We start from the raw sequence: 21,767 nt of genomic DNA on the forward strand, positions 1-21,767 counted from the left end.
ATTTACTCGGAAAATGACCGAAATTTTTTGAAGAAATTAATTGTAACACTTAAAGAAATGTTGCTAAAAATTGCGATATTAATATCTTCAGAATCATTTCTGAGTCGCTAGGGGCTATTCAGTAGCCCAATTTCAAGCTTTTAGAAATTCATTGGCTCAAAGGTCGATAGGCAAAAATTTTTAGAAAATTGCAGATTTCAAAATAGAAATTCATGCCATTAAAATGTTAAAAATTATTCAATTGCCCCATAGCAACTATTTAATAACATACTACCAAACCATGCATGAGGTTATCTGGCTACTGAGGCAAGAAAAACTGAATAAAAGAAATGTTTTGAAAACATGAAAAAAATTGCAAAATTAGTATCATTTTGCGTGTTTATGTTTGTAGTACCAAAACATATAGCTCATTAAATGGTCATTACAAGTAATTTTGTCTCGTAAAATTCCCTCATCAACTAATTAATTAAAAACTGAAAAAAAATCACAAAAAACATTAAAATAAATCGTACCATTTTGAGCCCAAAAACTCAAAAAATTGACTTTTTAACCTTAATCTAAGGCCATCCCAGCAGCTGCACCACTCTGAGCACTTGAAGGACTACTAAAGACCACTTTGGGTCTCTAATGAAACTTAATGCCTGCTGGGCTTTACCTGTTTATCCTGTTTTAAAAGATCAAAGTCATTGAAAAATGTGTGAACACATCTTAAAAAAAGAACACAGCGCCCGAATACAATTCATTTTCTTTGAAACTTAAAAAATTAGGAACACAATTACAGGCGCCTGAATTGCTGCCGCGGCGACTAAACAATATCATGAAATATATGAGAAAAGTTACTGACAAAAAATGAGGGAGCAACTGAAGTTGAGATTCCAAGAAAACTAGATCTTGCCAAAACCGAGGACCTTGTTGCCAAAACCGAGGACGCGACGGGAGATGTCGACGGACAAACTGAAAAAAAGATCTCTAAAATTCTGTATCAAAATTCTTCACAAAATGTGTATATGCAATTTCACATTTATTAATTGGAGATGTATATTAGTTGCAGATTTCACTATATCAAAGGAGAAAAATTTATCTGCCATATTTAACATTCATGGCATAAAAAATTTAATTACAATTGAATATAGATTTAAAAAACCTGCAAGTGAAATGTATATAGCTTCAATCATAAGCGCCCTGTCAGGCTTTCAAGTGTCTTCCGATGCATTTTTGGGCAACAATTTCGTTACAGCTGCTAGCTGAATCACCCCAGTAATACACGGCAGAGAAATAACAAACAGTTTACAAGCGCAAAGAACAAAAAACAGTTAAGAAAAACAAAAAACAAAAATTCGAATAATTTACTCAGTGAGAACGGCCACGTATCGCTTTTCAAGTATCACTTCATAATAGCAGCATCCATAGAATAACTCTCAATGAAAAATTCATCAACAAAAACAACGTGAAGAAAAAAATCGGAAGAATTACACAAAAAGCAGAATTATAAAACAGACAAAAAACGGCAAAATTAGCTCAAATTCATTTTATTACAAAAAAAAACTCAGAATTAATATCCATCAAAATGAAAGACAACAATAACTGCTGGAACTGATTTTTAAAAAACTCTCAAAAGGCAATAAAAATGAATACAAAAACAGCTAAAAAGCTTAAAATAAGGTAAAAAGGTAAAAAGAGCACAAAACTGAATTTATAAGTTCATATTTGCTCCAGATAGCCAAATTTGTTCTTAGACACACTATTGCTAGTTCCGATAAACAAACAACTTAAAGGTAAAAATTGAGATTTAACTAAAAAATATAACCGACTAACGTCGGCCGATTTGCTCTCAAACGACCAACGAGCGGTTCGTTTTATCAGTAGCTAGCCACAGTTTAAAGAGGCTAGCCTGCAGGGTTTAGTTTTCTAGCCTTGTTCGTAAAAAAAAATCAAATAAAAAACTGATATTTTAAGAATTTGCAATATTGCAAATTAAAAAGAAAAGCTGCCAGTTTTCGCAGTAAAAAAAGTCAAAAACTATTTATTGTCTATGCAGTTATGTCAAGTAACCCATCTGCAAAGCTTCGTTGAAAAGCTTCGTTCACCAGTAATGATCGTTAAACTCAGAAAAAGAAAAAAAATTTGAAATTATTCGCAAATTTTAACGAGATCTTGCTAAAATTCAAGATATCAAAATCTTCAAAACCATTTCATTGTCTCTAAAGACTATCCAGTATCCCTATTTTAATCTTTAAATAATTTCACTGGCTCATAAAGATCCATAAACTTGGAACATGATAATTTTCCGAAAATTTGAAAACTAAATTTTATCAAAAAATTGCAAAAGCTGGAGTCATTAAAATATTGATAACCATTCCATTACCTCTAGAAACTATGCGGCAGCTTATCCCTAGGACCCTGGTGCCAGAAAAAAATGAAAAAAAGTCAAAAAAGTCATTAAAAAAATGAAAAGAAATGCCAGAAAAAATGAAAAAAAAGTAAAAAAAAGTCATAAAAAAAATTAAAATATTTTTTAAAAATTGCTATTAAAATCTTGATAAACATTCCATTACATCTAGAAGTTATGCAGTAACCTATATTTAAACCCCAGAGTAGGTTATGTGGCTCTTGAGGCTGAAAAAACCTAAAAACTGACAAAAATTTTCAAAAAACTTCAGAAAAATGCCAAGTTTTATCAAAAAAAAAATTGTTGAAATTTGTCATAAAAAATTGAAAGCAATTCCATGGCAAATAAAACTTTTTCAGTATTTTATCTCTATACCCTTAAGGATGTTTTCTGGCCCCTGTGTCTCTAAAGATGTTAATAATGAACAATAAATGTCAAAAAACAGAAAAAATTGAACGTTTTGTCAAAAAGATGCTGAAATTCGTTAAAATGTTGGCTCCATTCCACTACCACTTTAAACTATGCAGTAACCTATTATGAAAATCTAGAGGAGGGCTGAAAAAACCTAGGGCTTGGGGGTTCACCGTAGGGCTGATGGTAAGGCTCGGGAAACAATGGTGTTGGGGGCAACAGGGTAGTGAGGGGAGGGCAATAGTGGGGGAGGGGTCAACAGTGGGGGTGTCTTTGTCTCTAAGAACCGCCCTTCACACCATAAGTATAAGTCTTAAACAGATTTAAAATTTATATGCCATGAATGTTAAATATGGCAGATGAATTTTGTTTCTTTGATATAGTGAAATCTGCAACTAATTTTTATCTCCAATAAACGTGAAATTGCATTTAAACATTTTGCGGAGGATTTTGATACAGAATGGGGGTGGGGCTGATGGGGGTGGGGGGTCGGGAAATTGTTGTGTGGGTGGCAACAGCGTGGTGGGGGGCTTGGGGCAAAAGTGGTGGCTGGAGGGGTCAACAGTGGGGGTGTCTTCGTCTCCAGGAACCGCCCTCACACCATAAGTATAAGTCTCCAAAACAGTTTGAGCTGAAAAGCTCTAAGAGCAATTAATGCCCGTTGGGCGCTACCTGTTTATCCCTATTTTGAGGACGAAAAGTCAAAAGCGTCAGAAGAAAAATCGGTCAAGCGAAAAATCGCATAAGAAGAAAGACCGACAGGACTAATATAATTGCTATGAATTTCGTTTGAGAGCAATTAAAAAACTGCTTTGAACAATCCGCACGCGATCAAAAAAATCGTTCGCTAAGCAAATATTTTTTCACAACTACTTTTCTTGCTTAACAGACAACCACTCTTCTCTCTGCTCTTAGCGATTTGACCTAAACATTTAGATTTTAGGCATTTCACTTCCTATTTCGAACACATTCACACAAAATTACCGATAAAAAAGGACGCTCATCCAATTTTCCTCTTCGAGTCAAAAAATGACAGCCTGCTGAGTTGAGGGCTGCTATTAATTACTATTTTTAAAATTCTCGATTGCGAAAACTCAGGCCAGAACATTTTTCGAGCTTAATCTGCCTGCAGCACCATAAACGGTTCGATGGCTGGATAATTTCTCTCATTTACAACGATTGGACATTATTGCTGACATTCCTGTTGATCGTTTGTCGAAACTACGCATAACCGCGTAGTCAACCGAGAAAAAGACCTGTGTTCGTCGACTGAACGGTATGACATTGCGAAGATCTACATGATGTTGTGTGAAAACATTAGGAGGTAAACAATTAAATTTAAATTAATTTTACCGACTATCGTGTAAAATTGAAATTAAGGATTGAAAATTTATTAAATATGCACTTTACAACATTTACACATTCCAACGCGAAGAGCAACAACACTGCCACCGAAGGGACCAGCCATAATTCCTCCTCTTCCCACTCACAACTGTCCTTGTCCATTTACCCCTCTTTAACCCGCCAGTAAACACTTAATAAAATTAAACCCACCAAATGAAATTTAATCTCATAATCTCGATCATGTTGAAAGTTAACCCAATCTTATATCTTGCTTGCCATGAAATTCGTTCATATTATCACAATATGATTTGAGACATTTTGAGGCAATTAAGACTTTCGGTTCAAATTTACCCATGATCCAAATAATCAGAATTCTACTCTCTAAAATCAGAGATAAGCTTTTAGAAGTACTTGACCCACATCGGAACTATACTTAGCCCTTTACATAACAAATGATTCGGGATTTTAAAAATGGGAAAATTAAAAAGCGCAAGCTTTGAGTGAACTGAAAACTTTGTTGAGCCCGGGGTAAACGACAACAGGAGGAATCCATTTCGAGTTGAGTTGAGTTTCAAAGTGAATGATGGTATTTTTGAGATGAAAATTTGAACAAAGTTTCAAAAGGTTTTCCTGCGACTAATTTGAGAATAAAGGACTATCAAAAAATTACTCGTCTAAATAGTACTATAATTTATAGTTAAATAATAGTGGTAAACTATTCATAAAAATCAATAGAAATTTACGATGATTAATTTGTTCACGTTCGTCTGTTTGTTTTCAGCAGTCAATATTCGATTTTTGTGGTCAATATTGTGTCATAAATTTATTTGTAAAATGAACATTACTTGATAGACTTAAACAAATTTGTTTCGAAATACCAATTCCTAAAAAGCTCCATTAATTAATTTAAATAAAAACAGGATTGCACATTTAACGAGAACTGTTAAAAAATTACTAGCGAGCAAAATTTGAAAATTGCACAAAAATTAATCCAGAAATTAAACTACAGGAAGCTAACAAATTTAAATTTTACGTATTTTCACAATAAATTAGAAAAACTGCAACTTTGAGAGAGACACTGTCTATAATCAATAATTTTGAGTAGCGGGACTTTTTTGGATGAAACAACGAACATAAATAATTAATTGAAGGACATTTAACAAAATATAGAAAAATTTGCTTTCGGATAATTTCTCGAAATGTTTCTAAAACACTGCCAACAAGCAGTGACGTCAACATATATCTCAACAAAATTTATCATAACTGCACAGATTATCATTTTCAGTAAAGTTTCTCAATCGCTTGCTTGTTTTGAATTAAATACTCTACTGCAAAATGACCAATAGAATTACCAATTTCTTATAATTAGATCAACTTTGACCAACTATGCACGTTTTGGGTTAACAGGAATAGGAATGTTAGGAAGCTTATTCTGTCGTTTCAAGCATCGAATTCGAAAATAATCACTCGAAAAATACGATTATTTTCTATTATCCAATAAACGCTTTATCCCCAGCCCCGTTAATGTCAATGATCTATGCCTTCTTAACTTTCTAATCAACAGAGAGAGATATATATCAATTTGCGTTTGCTATTCTTATGAAATTCGAACTTGATGCTTTTTATGCAAACACATTGACCTTTTCTCAGAGAACACTAGATACAAGCAAAGCTTACGAACACCAGCAAACAAATTACACAGATTTTAATCAAATTTAGTTTATTTCTGAGAACTTAGAAGTGATATTTGCTGGGTTTTCTAGCAGCCAAGCTTACAAATATTTTCTGTCAAATTCTTGAAAATCAACATTACACATAATCGTGAAAATGCAATACGTTTCTGTTTAAATTGACTGCTGTTTTAAAATGTACTTTTTAAGCCACATAAAACTTCCAAATTTTATATGAAACCATTTAACTATCAAAAGCATCGAGTTTAAAGGACTGAAACAGCAAAAAAATCTCGTTTAAAATTCTGGACCGTTTATTGCACAAAATAACTGCTCAATATTTTGACGGGCAGGGAGGTCTATGAATTGCATTAGAGAAATTTATTTATAATTTAAGGAATTGTTTTTACCAAGTTGAAAGGGAAAATTACAAAAATTTAAAACCGTAGAATTTATTTTAGCACAACCTGAACAAATGCCCAGCACATGCAGGTAATAAACAAATCAGTTATTAATAACTAATCAATTTATAAATTAATTTGTCAGTTGAAACAATGCTAAACAGCAAGTCTTCCGATTTCTTCAAAAATTGTTTTCGAATTGTTACCAAAATATCGTTCGTTTGTTATTTCGATTCTGCAAACTCGATGCATCACCGTTTGGCTAATTCAGAAAAAGATAAACAGCTCAAATTATTTTCTGAAATTCAAACTTGGTCTATCTTTGAAATCTTTTTGCGTTCTGAAGATTCGTGCTGATTTTTTGAACATCGATTTGGAAAGAATCATTTTCACAAGCACACGTGGGTCGAACTTAGATAATTGACAATAAATTGGGGCAGTGAAATTCTTAACGTAGTAATTAACGGAGTAATTCACTATCAAAACAATAATAGCAAGACGTTGCAAGAAATTAAGAAAATAAATACAAAGTATACTAAACATCAAGATTATTCGATAGAATAGAACAAACTGACAATTCGATTCGATTCGATTCAGATAAAAGCGTTTGGATTTGTGTATGAAAAGCCGCAAAATTCTTCTTGATTAATACTTTCTACAACTTTGTGCTCTACCGGCGAAAGTGTTGGCTCTTCTCGGGTAAAATCTTGATCGAAATTTGTCACGTCTCGCTTTGTTTTCAATTTGGGCTTGAACGGGGGCCTCACCGCTCTTCTGAGCAAATCTTCCCAATTTATATCTCGGAAAAATGGGTGAGCTTTGATTGCGTTTTCGCCACCCTGGGTCGCAACACAACCCAGACGTTTGCCAGGGTTTTTAGTCATGAGCTGTTTGAGTATGCTGACTGCCTCTTTGGATAACCAGACTGGGTAGAGGACATCGTCATGTAGAATGGACTCGAACAGATCGTCCTCGTTATCAGCTTCGAAAGGTGGCTGGCCAGCCATCATTTCGTACATCAGTACACCTGACACAACATCAAAACACATCATTATTAAAAAAGAATACTAGACATAACAAACACAGCCGGCAGATTGCAGGACAATAGACGCGAAATAGACTGCTGCGACCCCATAGTATAAAAACTCAGGAACAAAGACAAAAACAGTCTACCAAAATATCCGAGTCTGATTTCAAATTATCCTGATATTCAAATTAAATTTTATATACTGATGTCATTCAAGCAATATAGCTTTATAATTATCCAGCTTGGGTGATCTCTATATTTCAATTAAAATCTACATTTTGAATTAGTATTTGAAGGGAGAGGTCATTTTAATGAGTTTAATAACGATCGAACTAAACCTGTACAGAAAGCAATTGCAAATGATGTCACACAAAAAAATAGATGAGTGGCAGAAGTCAGCAATAAAATCTTCTAGTCTTGAGTAAATTGTCGTAACAAATTCTTGAAACATTGGAAAAAACAAAGCAGGAAAAATATTGAATTACATTCAACGAAATTAAAGGCTTAAGACTTTACTATGGGCATCATATGCATCTAATTAGAAAAAAATTCAAAAATATTTTTCAAAGACACGACGTAACAAAAAAAATAAAAGTTTTAAAGAGCCGACTAACAACGGCAAAATCAACAATCCAATTCCGAATTTTGACAAACGAATGGTTTTAAAGGATGGTTGAAAAACTATATTATTTTTTAAAGAATTCTTTGGTGATACAGAAATGAGCTACATTGTCGACGCAGCTTAAAAACTATACGGACTTGTTAGAATTCACTCCGCGGAAGCCTTTTCATTGAAGAACTTTATTACACCTATGAATTTCCTCAAAATCATTCAAATTAAATTCAAATTTAAAGTGCAAAGTCTTCTTGAGAGAGGTAAGTCACCTATAATCAACATCCTTTTAGCTAGAGAGAATGAGAAATGGAGTCACGCGCGCAAATGCCGTTAGTGGGAAAGAGATCATTCAGAAAAGTTTATGTTATTAGATTTGCTGTGTCAACAAACGTAAAAGATAAAAGAGCGTCAAATGTAAAACAAAATGACGAAACAAAAAACATAGCGCGAAAAACTTCGCAACTCAAAGCGTCAGGACTTTTGGAAAAACCGCAATGCAATCGAAGCAAAATCTTATCCGAAAACAATTAATTTTTGCTTCACCAGATTTCGCATTTTGATTGTGAAATTGTCGAAATTGTGTAAATTCAGTGTTGTTTTTATTAGTTTCCTTCAAATTACTTTCCATTAGTGTGGAACCTACTCAATAGACCTTCAGGACAAAATGTATTTGAGAGAGAATGTTATTTTCGCGTGTGCTAACTCACGGGTGACCCAAAACCTTAATCACGCGAATGAACAAAAAATTGCAATATTACGAGTGAAAAATGACTTCACAAACGCAACTCGGACAAAATTGTGTGAATGAATGAACAAAACCAATAAACGTCGGACAAAATGATCTCAAAGAACCGGCGAGTGGTTAGCGTTGCTAGAAGCCAACCCAGTGGTGTCTCGGCTTATAGGTGTCTCAAGGGGCGCGGGTTTAATTAACTTAAGGTCAAGGGAAGCCCAATGAAATTATCACTGAAAGTTTTTAATAGTTTCTGAGCGGCGTCAATAAATTCGATTCATTTTTTCATGTTTCTATCTGTATTCTGCGATTTCGCCGTTATTCCGGCAATCTACAGACTGTCCATGATCGTTCTTTTCATAAATCTTTTCGCACATTTTCAACACAAACTTGAGCGCTTTTTTAATCATACCGAAGTACTACAGGTGAGCGGTCTAAAAGTGTAAGACTGTAATTCTCCAACTCCAATTCAAATTCAGCAAAAAAACTTCACGCTTTCAGACCACCCGTTTTATCTCTCCTGTAGTAATTCGGTGTGATTAAAATCAGCACTCAAATTTGTCTTCGAAAAATGTGATCAGTTTTGTAAAAAGAAAGAGCTTGAGAACAGCCGGTAGATTGCCGGAATAGCTCCGATTGAATTGCGTACCGTAAAACACAGGTATAAACAGAAAGAAATGAATCGAAGTTATTGACGCCGCTTAAAAACTATAAAAACCTTCAGTGATCAATTCAAAGATTGTTAAAATTTACTCCACATAAGCCTTCATCACGCACCTCGATTACACATATGGTTTCTCTTGACCTTAAGTTAATTTAAAACGAACATTAAAAACTAAAGTGCAAATGCCATAAAGTTGAGTGAGGTAAATCCCAAATGCTCACAAATAACAACGCAAACGACCTGAAAACTTTTCCTAGAGAAGGTGGGAAATACCGTTAGTGAGAGAAATTCATTCAGAAAAACAAGACCTTTTCAGTTTTGCTGGGTGAACAAATGTAAAAAGCCGACACACTAAACGTCGGAAGAATTGCTCTCGAACGACTAGTGGGTGCTCTAATCAATTGCAACCTGCTTCAGCCGGGGGGATGGAGGGGGAGCCTAAGTGTGACTAAGAAGTTCAATAGTGGGCTTCAAATAACCACATTAGAGGTTAACATATACCACTATTAAGATTTAAAGTAAAAAATGGCACCAGTTTCGGCGCACTTTTCATTTGATTTTTAGTATTAAATTGCCGCCAATTGAATTCAGCTGCTTGAAATTGTGATTGAGAGAGAATTTAGATCACGCGAAACGCAAAAAGTCAAGGTCGTAAAAGTCACTTGAAAATTTCAAGCAAAAATTTTGCATAAAAAAAGACACACACGTTTACAATAATTGCTATGAACTTCGTTCAAGAGCAATTAAAAAATTCAAAGCCAAGCAGAGACCATATTTTGCGGCTAAAGAGGCTATCTTTTGCGACCCCACAGATATCCTCTTTGGGGAAGCATTAAGTAGATAAGATTCTCAGTAAAAACTCATTAAAAAAACTGAAAACTAAAGTTTGTTTGAAGACTGTTATTTTTTGTTTTGGTTTCACAGCATGAAAATTCCGCAATCAGTTCTCTTTTGGTGGACAAGTTTTACAAAAAAACGATTGCTCAGGATAATGACAAAGACAATAAATTCAGCTCAAAAGAAAGGAAATATTTTAAAGTCAAAACCTCGCGCCAAAGCTTTTCCGAGATAATAAAAATCAAGCATTTGAAAATTTAAGAAAACTAATGAAAAGGGCAAAAATCGCTAAATATTTTTAACAACTCAGAAATCACAGCAAATAAAACTCTAGATTTTGGCATTAACCCAACGTTAAAATCTGAGAGAAACAAAAGATGTGTTAGATGCGAAAACGAAATAAAAAAGGACGTCAAAAATATAAACATAGCTGGCAGATTGCCAGAAAATAGCCGCAATAGATTCGTAGATCGGCCGTCTAAAAAAAGTAAAAAAGACCCAAAAAAATCGTCTTTTCATTGAGGGCTGATCTGTTATATTTTGATTAAAAATCTGTACTGTTATCTGTAACTTATTGCTGCCTCTATTAGCTGATCTCAAACAACCTTCATTTAGAGTGACACACACCCACTTGACCTTATCTCTTTGAATTAAAGTAAATAAAAGTCAATTTCAAAGTGAGGAAGTCATTTTTGAGAGTGAGGTAAGTCAAGTCTGACCAAAAATTTAATCACGCTTATGAACAAAAAAATTTCGCTCCACTAAGAGCGAAAAATGACGTCACACATGCAATTCCGTTGAAATTGCATGAACGAATGAACAAAAAGTGGCTGTGACGTCATATGGTCGTAACAGAAATCATGACGACGAAATAAAAAAACATAGCAGGACAAGTCCTGAAATACAATTCAAAGAATTGAATAAAAAACTTAGAAGTATTCTACCTGACCAGAAGATCACGTGACCAATGCCAGCGAAAAAAAATCATCTCCAAAAAACTGAGAAATTAAAACAAAGAACACTGAACAAAAATATACTCATTGCTAAAACTCTAGAAGCTTTTACTCCTAAGGCAAAATTTGATCTCTTTAATTATACCTATTTCAAAAATATGTTCAAAACCAAATTTTGTTTCTGAAATCGGTCCAGTATTATATCTGCAATAACTGAAAGAAATTCATTGGCCCTTGAAGATCGATTAACTCGAAAATGACCGAAAAATTCAAAAAAAAATCAATTGCAAATTTTAATGAAATGTTACGGAGAATCGTGATATTAAAATCTTCAGAATCGTTTCTGTGTATCTAGAGGCTATTAGACGCCATCCCATAACCCAATCCCAAGCCTTCAAAAATTCATGGGCTCAAAGACAGATAGGCAAAAATTTTTAGAAAAAATTTCAAATTTCAAAAACTAGAAATTCTTCCAAATAAAATGTAGAAAACCATTCACTTGCCCCCTAGAAACTATTTAATAACATACTATCAAACCTTGGATGAGGTTAGCTGGTTACTGAGGTGAGAAAAACTGACTAAAAGACAAATGTTTTGGAAAAACTTAAAAAAATTGCAAATTTTATCAAGAAATTTCTAACATTCGAAAGATTAAATTGTTGAAAACAAATACATTGAAACTAACAACCATGCAGTAACTTTCAACAGACCGTGGAATAGGTTTTTCGGTACTTGAAAATGGACAAATACGAAAAACTGACAAAAACTTTCGAAAACCTTGAAAAAAATTGAAAATTTTATCAAAAATGTGCTAAAATTTGAGACATTAAAATGTTTAAAACCAATCCGTTGTTATTAGAAACTATTTGGTGCCCTATTATCGAACCTTAAAGGAGATTCCTTGGCCCCTGAAGCTGGAAAAACTCAGAAAATGACAAAAATTTTCAAAAAAACTTGAAAAAAATTGCAAAAATTAGTAGCATTTTGCGTGTTTGTGTTTGTAGTACCAAAACATATAGCTCAAAAAATAGTGATAAAAAATAAATTTGTCTCGAAAAAGGTCTTCGTCAATTTTTAAAAACTTCAACCTAAGATTAATTAAACAAAAAACTCGAAAAATCACAAAAAAAAAACATGAAAAATAGCAGCATTTTGAGCCCAAAAACTCCTAAAAACGACCTTTTAACCTTCAATTAAGGCCATCCCAGCAGCTGCACCACTCTAAGCACTTGAAGGACTACTAAAGCCCACTTTGGGCCTCTAATGAAACTTAATGCCCGCTGGGCTTTACCTGTTTATCCCGTTTTGAAAGATCAAAGTCATTGAAAAATGTGTGAACACATCTTAAAAAAAAACACAGCGCCCCAATACAATTCAAATTCTTTGAATTGTAAAAAACCAAGAGAAGGCCAATAATAGCCCCAGCTATCGCTGCGCGGCTATTAAACAAAAAGGATAAAAACCAAAATGCACAAAACCAAAATGAGAAACCTGAGCTGATTCTGCCCCTGAAACGCATTATCAGGCTCTTAAAATCACTGTAACATTCTCTACATTGTGTTTCATATTAGATTGTAGGTCAATTTTACTATCTTTTACACTTAGGTCGCCTGAAGACACTTAGGTCGCACAAAAATGCCGCCTGAAGAAACAGTACTTTCGGTTTAAAAATTGAGAAACTCGATACTCCTCTTCTCGTCGTAGAAACCTAAAACAACGCAATATAGCTACAATAAGCTGACGGCTTCGCAGCTATAAAAACGATTACCAACTACGAAAATGGTTTTCAAAGCCATAAAATTACTCCTCGTTAATAAGTACACTTGATGAGAACATAACAAATAACGTCAGGCCAATTGCTCTCAAACGACTGGTAAGCCATTGGCTTCCTAGGGCGCCTAGCTGTAGCTTAATGGAGGGGTAGTGATGGGTAAAAAAGGGGTGGGTGGTTGGTGACCGATGTTGGGAGGGAGGGTTTCAATTGGTGGGAGCAGCTTAGTGGTGTGGGATGTAGGTAGGCGTCTTCATTCTAAGAACCGCCCTTCACACCATGTCCTTTAAAAAGTTGCGGTGAATCCCATACTCACAGACTAGTGAGCTGTAAGAGAAACTATTGCCCTCCCGGCTCTACCTGTTCAGTTCATTTTTGAGGACGAAAAGTGAAAGTGAAATGTCAGAAAAGCGAGCAGACGAAAATTTAGTACAAATAATCGTATAAAAAGACCAAGACTAATATAATTGCTACCTTTCTTTTGAGATCAAAGATCCAAACGTAGCTGGGAGATTGCCAGAAAATAGCCGCAAAAGCTTCGTAGATCTGCAGTCTAAAAAACGTAACAAAGACAGACCAAACTAAATTGTCTTCTCATTGAAGGCTGATATGTTAAATTTTGATCAAAAATCTGTATAAGCCTTGAATTAAAGTAAATAAAAGTCAAATTCAAAGTGAGGAAGTCATTTTTGAGAGTCAGGTAAGTCAAGTGTGACCAAAAATTTAATCAAGCGAATGAGCAAAAAAACTCGCTCCACTACGAGAGAGAAATGACGACACGCACGCCCTTCAGTTGAAGTTTGATGAACGAATGAACAAAAAGTGGCTGTGATGTCATATGGTCGTAACAAAAACCTTGACGAAATAAAAAACATAGCCAGAAGAATTCAAGAAGCGACTTGAAGCATTAAAACTTTACATAGAAACCGTAATTGCAGCTGAAGCTATTACCTTTTGCATAAAACCATTAACTCATTACCTCCCCAGGTCTGATCTAAAAATTGGTGACATTTAAACCACTCACCAAGAGAATCACAATGCAGCAAAACTTTATATTATTAAAAACATTTTGTAACGTTAAAAAGTCTGAAATAATTAGGATAGTCAAAATACTGATAGACTAGAAAAAGCTTACCGGGCTATCAATTGCCCTCAAATAATTCATGGTTCTTATCTCAAAAAGATCGCGAAAGCAAACGGCAGATAATAATCATAGAATCCAAAAATGAATGCTCAAATTTAAGAATCAGAAAACCACCAAAGTTAGATTTCCAAACACTGCAGTTAAGACAAAAAGAACACAATCTTCTTCGTTGATGTATATATATTCTAGACAACATGATTTCATACTAATTCAAAAATCAAATTAATCAAAAAAAGACAAGCAACAGAATAATAATCAAAGGCAAAAAAATGTTTAAGAAAAACACCAAGGCCTGAAGAAAATTGCAATAAATAGTAATAAGTGGAAATTTTGGAAAAAGTTTTCTAGAAAACTCTAAAAAAAAGAGCAAACTCTAAGAAAAAGCTGAAAACATTTAAATTTTAATAACTGAAAAAATCAATATCACGAATATAGCTGTAGGTGCCAGTAATAAGCTAGAATGATACAAACTAGAATGTGAAGAATATGGACACTATGTAAGGAACGCCGCAACAAAGACTAATTCTTGATTTTTGAATGTTAGAAATCAAATTTAAAAAATCAAGAGAAACGAATACATTTCATAGTTCAGCATTCGAGACATAGAAAAGACAACGAGTCATCCCAGACAAGGATCCAGCCTCCTGAACAAAACAAAAAAGAAAAGCAGACATACGAAGCATTGAAACATTTTGCAAGAAAACGTTCAAAAAATTTTTGGGACTGCATTTATGAAAAAAATTTAACTGTTTTTCAAAAACTTAACTCCAAACAAAAAATGATTGAAATTTTATTGAAACAAAATGAAAGTCCCTCATGTTGCACAAAAAGACTACTTCTAGTCATTACAACCAAAATCAAAACAAAAAACTGAGAAAAATTGAGGAAAAAAATCGGATTAGGATGTGTACAATTTTATAACATAGCTGGCAGATTGCCAGAAAATAGCCGCAATAGATTTGTAGACCGGCAGTCTAAAAACAGTAAAAAAGACAGACCAAAAAATTCGTCTTTTCATTGAAGGCTGATCTGTTATATTTTGATTAAAAATCTGTATAAGTTATTGCTGCCTCTATTAGCTGATCTCAAATAACCTTCATTTAGAGTGACACACACCCATTTGACCTTATCTCTTTGAATTAAAGTAAATAAAAGTCAATTTCAAAGTGAGGAAGTCATTTTTGAGAGTGAGGTAAGTCAAGTGTGACCAAAAATTTAATCACGCGCATGAACAAAAAAACTCGCTCCACTAAGAGCGAAAAATGACCTCACACATGCAATTCAGTTGAAATTGCATGAACGAATGAACAAAAAGTGGCTGTGACGTCATATGGTCGTAACAAAAATCATGACGACGAAAAAAAAACCAACAGAAGGCCAATAATAGCCCCAGCTATCGCTGTGCGGCTATTAAAAACAAAATTACATCGAGGTAGAAAGAGGCGTTGAGTATATGAATTATCAAAGGGAAGTTGCTGTATTAACTGACTTTTGACAAAAAGACGGCTGAAAGATCCAAAAAAAATAAAATCAAGAAATATGCCCCAATTTTGATCTTCAAACGCATTTTCAGGCTCTGCAAAACACTGTGATATCAATGTCCGAGGTTTACATTTCAATATAGCATCGAATAAAAATTATTTCTATGAAAACCATACTATAAGCAAAAAAACAGCCACTTGGACGAAAAAACGGCTAAAAACGGCAATCTATATGTGCCATTCAGTCAAAACCTACTTTTCAAAGTCAAAAAATCATTCACTAAACGTAGCGTATGATCAAAAAACTTTTCTCAGTCAGAAAAAATTTCTTCACACGGCAATTTTACTCACTTTCGCTTTTAGGTCAAAACATCGTCTGAACGAGTAGTATTTCCGGTAAAAAAACCTTAAGAAAACCAATACTACTCTTCGAGTCGTAAAAGAAACCAAGAGAAGGCCGATAATAGCCCCAAATTTTGGGAGACCTTTTTCATTTGACTTTTAGTAGTGAACTGCTTCCACTTAAGCACTTCAGGTCAGCTGCTGACACTTGTGCATGAGAGAAACTTGGAAAAGGAAAAATGTCAAGGGCTCAAAAGTCACACGAAACTCAGAACGGTTAAGCAAAAATTTTGCATAAAGAAAAAAGAACACGCTTACAATAATTGCTTCAAATTGTTTCAATAATTGCTTCAAATTATAAAACAAACCATAAGAAATGAAGCAAGTCTTTTGAAGAATCGAAAAAGCTTACCAAGAGCCCACCAATCAACAGATGCGCCATAGTCTAATTCCTGCAAGATCTCAGGAGCTATGTAGTCTGGAGTTCCACAGAATGTGCTGGTCAATCTTCCATCTTTCACACCCTCCTTACACATTCCAAAATCAGCCAGTTTGCAGTGACCACCGCTATCCAGCAATATGTTGTCCAGTTTTAAGTCGCGATAGATAACCCCATGACTGTGCAGGAACATAAGAGCCAGTGTAACTTCAGCAGCATAAAACTTGGCACGGGGCTCATCAAACTTCCTCGCTCTTTGGATGTGGAACATGAGATCACCGCCATTGACGTATTCCATGACGAAGAAGAGACGATCCGGAGTCTGGAAACATGAGTGAAGTCCAGTTAGGAATGGGTGTTGACTAGCAAGGACCAGGACCCGTTTCTCAGTCATTGTGCACTCTACATCATCATCAGCTACAATCGATTCCTTCTTCAGGACCTTCACAGCAAACACCTCTTCTGGGTTGATTTTGAGTTCGGCCAACAGCACCTGAATACATAATCCATGTACATTACCACAAAATATTCGGAAAATATGTAAAATATGAACAGGTTAAAATCAATTTGGATTTTGAATGTCAAAATAGCTTAAAATCAAGAGGTGTTCAAAGAATTTAAAGATGACGTACTCACGTGTAAGGGTCTGTCAAACAGCAGGACAATTTAAATCAGATAAAGCATTAACACTTATTGGATCCTTTCTGCCCCCCCCCCCCCCCCCCCCAAGATAGGTGGGCATAACACATTTCCCCTTCACAGGCACACATGCCATTTTTCACAGTAACGTGCTAGATCAGAAGACAACTTGTTACTTGGGGGGGGGGGGGGGGTCATAAAGAGCACTGAGGGGTCCGAAACAGAAAAGATCCAATTTATTTTGAATCAAGATTAAATCGATTTCTCATTGTAAATGTAAATTAAGTTATCTAAAATAAACCCGAGAATCAGATTAATTATAGAATTCTTCTCAAATGATTTGGACTACAAAAGACCCACAAATTCCGATAACCAATTCAAACTTTTAACATCGAGAAAAAAAGAGCGGCCTTAACTATTAGACGAGCAATCAAAATCACCATAATTAGTGCCCTCTCAATGCAACCAGTTTTTGTATGACAAGGTTACGGGATCTTTACCGTTTGTGTCCCCCGAGCTTAGTGGTTGCATAATATTTGCAACCCAGCCCCCCCCCCGCGACGCACGTGCGAGGTTTCTACAATGATTAACTATGTAATGACACGTGCTCCGTTACTGGGGGTGCATAACGTACAGGGGGCACAAACGGAAAAGATCCAGGTTATGAATAGAACATAACCGACTAAACGTCGGAAGAATTGCTCTTGAACGACTAGTTGGAGCTCTAATCAATTGCAGCCTGCTTCAGTCGGTGGGGGGGAGGGGTAGCCTAAATGGGACTAAGAAGTTCTATAGTGGGCATCAAATAACCACATTAGAGGTTAACATATACCACTATTAAGATTTAAAGTAAAAAATGACACCCGTTTCGGCGCACTTTTCATTTGACTTTGAGTATTAAATTGTCGCCAATTGAGTTCAGCTGCTTGAAATTGTGATTGAGAGAGAATTTTAGATCACGCGAAATGCAAAAAGTCAAGGGCGTAAAAGTCACTCGAAAAGTCAAAACCGTCAAGCGAAAATTTTGCATAAAAAACACACGTTTGCAATAATTGCTATGAACTGCGTTCAAGAGCAATTAATAACATCAAATCGTAGCAACAGATAACATCAGACGTATTCCGTGATTAAAAAAACGGGCTATATACGACAGACGAATTTGCTACTCACTTTTCCGAATGACCCTTTTCCGAGTACTTTGATGAATGTGAAGTCGTCACACGAGAACTTCTGTCGGGCGAAAGAGGCGAATGCAGCGCTGCTTCTGCTCAGTGCATCGCCCCCTCCCATTCCAGTGCCCATTCCTACTCCAATCTGTCCAGTCATGCCAGGGGGCACAACCCCACCAACCACACCTGTATCGTAGTCATGTCCACTTATATGACCTGGTCCAGACACTGGCTTCCTTCCGTGTCCGCCTTGCAAGTCCGGATCTAGAAGTGGAAAATAATTTCAGAATTGTACAAATATAATTATTGAAACTATTATCAACATTAGTTGCCAAATTCCCAAAAAATAGGCGCAATAAACCTTTGGACAAAATGTTTTATACTGCTTGCTAGATAACGTCTCAGCAAAAATGAAAGATTGTTCTTTTGATTTGATGAGCAGCTTTCTGATCTAGGGGTATATGATAAATACAAAATTTTCGATCTCCAGCCCCAATATCGAAAAAAATGACATAACGACAAAAGGAGTGTGAAAAGAATTGAGAAGCCAAATATTTTTTTTTCATTTCTTACAATCACTAATTAATTGATGCCTAAAGTTCAGGTTTCCATTCGCAATTTTGGTTGATAGTGCAATACCATCTTTCATTTTGATTCAAAAGTATTTTCTTGGTTTCGAGTGACCCATTTAACGCCTCAGAGTTGTCCATAGTTTTTTGAACATTACCAGCATTACTAACGTCGGACTAATTGCTCTCGAATTACAGACGAGGACTCAATTTAATTGAGCGGGGTTAATATCTTCGATTAGGGCTTATTTTAGACAACTACTAAGATTGATGCTTTATCTCGAATACCTTCATATGCTTTATCTCGAATACCTTCAAGCTTTATCTCGAATACCTTCATTCAAAGGAAGCTGTAACAGCAAACAATGTGCCTTAAAATCCAAATTCAACCTTTCTTTTTTCTTGGTTGTTATATGGTACCTTCTACTAAAAAGTGGCGATATCGAAATAAACCCGGGACCAATTTTGCCATATGCACTTATGATGAAAGAGTTAGAATTATTTGATTCCAGAATAAAAATTCTACATCAAAACGCCAGAAGTTTAGCAGGACAACATTTGCTGTTGAAAGAACTCATTCAAGACATTGGTCACAACTGCATATATGCGTTTAGTGAAACATGGTTGTCACAAAATCATCCACAAGAGTTTTGGCAAGTAGATAAGCAAAACTTTGACTGTTTTCGAAAAGATCGCATCCAACAACAAAAACAAAAGGTGGTGGTATTAATTCAGACTGGAGACACTTTTACGGTGCAGTAACCGGGAGATATGTTATTAGAATTTCAAAGAATTATTGAAAGAGCATTAGCACTATATGCTCCAATTAAAGCCTGTTATATTAGAAACGACAAACCAAAGTTTTTGCTTCAAGAAAGATGGCTGTGTGAGAAAGCAAAAAAAACAGTTTCCAAGAATTACCGATGACGAAACTAAAAACGATCTAATTCGTCAAAAAGAAAAACAACTTCTCTCAAGTTTTATGGAGTTAAACAGTGAAAAAGCCAGATGGAACTTCATACAAGATCTTCGTAATAAAGAAAAGACTCAAACAAGAATTCACTCTTTATTAAACAGTTTTGGTAATAAGATAACAAAGCCTATGGAAATTGCAAATCTTCTAAATTACAGATTTTCTACTCTAGGAGAGTTCATTGGCTTACAACAAACAACATTCCTCCTAAAACTGCTCCGAGAAAGTGTTTCACAGTCCGTTATATAACCGCCAAGGAAACAAATGTGCTCATAAATTCATTGAATACAAGTAAACCACTCGGTCCTTCAAAAATACCAGCTTGGGCAATAAAAGATGCTAAAGCAGCGCTAGCAGAACCACAAATATCTAATTAATCAGTTCATTACAGAAAGAAAATTTCCAGAAGATCCTAAAAAGCTTGTGTAACTCCACTCTTCGAAAAAGGAAATCCCGGAGACCCACTCAATTATAGACATATTTCTGTCACTTCTGCTCTGTCAAAAATTTTTGAAAAGGCGTTCAGTTCACAGATCACAAGTTTCCTAGAAAGTGAGCAATTATTTTCTATTAGTCAATTTGGTTAAAGAAAACAAATTTCAACAATTGATGCTATCCTGAAATCGACAGAACAAATAAGATTAGAACTCAACAATAAAAAAAATGTTACAGGTGCGTTTTTAGATCTTTCAAAGGCTTTTGATTCTATAAACCACAAAATACTGTTACGGAGACTAGAAAATTTAGGTTTTGTCGAACATGCTGCCAATTTAACAAAAAATTATTTGAGTAACAGATGTCAAAGAATTGTCCTAAATGGAATTGAATCAGATTGGATAAATTTGAAGAGGAGTTCCACAAGGTACAATTTTAGGACCTCTATTATTTAACATTTACGTCAACAATTTAGCAAAGATTGTAGAAAAGGATTGCACGGTCGTCCAGTATGCAGACGACATTTTTCTTTTTACATCCAACACTGATGAAATATCGTCGAAAACAAAACTTCAACATAACATCTCAAAAATTATCGATTTTTTTGCAAAGTCCCAGTTAGTCGTGAACAAAAAAAAACATATATTGTGTTCAGCACCAGGAGGAGGTTAACAAATACTGTTCTGAATATCGACAACGAAAGAATAGCAGAATCAAATAGTGTGAAGTATCTTGGCGTAATTATTGATAGCAAACTAAAATTTGATGGAGAAGTGAAAAAGATTCTTCAGAGAATGGCTTGTGGAAAAAAGGTTTTGAATACACTAAGTAAGTTTACCAGAGAAAACGAAAATCTCATTGCTTAATGCAATAGTAATAAGTCATCTGCATTATTCCGCTTTAATTTTGATAGGGTTGCGAAAGTCATTACTCACAACTTTAGAAAAACAATTGAATTGGGGAATAAAAGCCATTTTAAATAGAAAATACGATCGGTCCACAGATATCAAACTTCGCAACAAAATATTACCAGTCTCTTTTCTCTTGAAATATCATTGCTCAAAATATTTTTTTTCGCTTACTCAGCAACGATCTTCCAGCATATAAAATTGAACCTCTTTCTACCATGAGAATAAAAAAATGACAGGTCAAAAAAATAACGTTCGATATAAGAAAGAAAGTTTTTTAACTGATTCTTTTATTGCACAAGCCATTCCAATTTATAATAGTCTGTCTTCTAATATTAGACTGAAAACAACATCGAAAGCTTCCTTGAAAAAAGAACTGAATATTTTTGGAAAGAATTTTTGAAGGACCCAAAAGTAACTGATATGAAAGATGACATTGAGAGCATTAGATTTTAATTTTTTTAAATCTTCATGATGTACATATAAAATTGTGAGAACATTTTATAATCGCAATTTAGGCCTTTTTTTACTAATGTAATGTCACATTTTAGTTGCGTAATTTAATGATTATATAATTTTACATAATGCTATATTCTTAACCTTACATTGCCTCTTCTACCATTTGTTTTTTTATTCTAATGTGTACCAGAGGAAATTAACAATGTTTTTTTTTTATTTAGAGTGAATAGTAAAATGAATTTTGGCGCGTTATTAAACAAACTTTGAGCACTAAAGTACCGCGAATTACATTGGCCGTATTTAATTGTGAATAAAAGCAACTTCAATCACACAAAAAAAATCAAGAAATTTGCGTTCGAAAAAGTCACCCGAAAAATATCGCTCAATAGAGTG

The 21,767-nt window shown here is 34.7% G+C and overlaps 1 protein-coding gene across 1 annotated transcript in view; it reads right to left on the reverse strand.

Annotated features, from left to right (window-relative positions):
* Positions 1-5,805: 5,805 nt before the first annotated feature.
* LOC142349549 (calcium-independent protein kinase C-like) overlaps positions 5,806-21,767 on the reverse strand; it is a 21,022-nt gene continuing 5,060 nt past the window's right edge. The window contains exons 5-7 of the mRNA XM_075401184.1: positions 18,032-18,091; positions 16,196-16,715; positions 5,806-7,242 (exon numbers count right to left, since the gene is read on the reverse strand). Of these exons, the coding sequence (XP_075257299.1) occupies positions 6,809-7,242; positions 16,196-16,715; positions 18,032-18,091 (1,014 nt within the window). The 3' untranslated portion in view covers positions 5,806-6,808. The remainder of the gene's footprint in view (positions 7,243-16,195; positions 16,716-18,031; positions 18,092-21,767) is intronic.

The sequence above is a fragment of the Convolutriloba macropyga genome, chromosome 11 (genome assembly GCF_964194025.1).
Source record: "Convolutriloba macropyga chromosome 11, txConMacr16.3, whole genome shotgun sequence".
In the NCBI taxonomy this organism is placed as follows: domain Eukaryota; kingdom Metazoa; phylum Xenacoelomorpha; order Acoela; family Convolutidae; genus Convolutriloba; species Convolutriloba macropyga.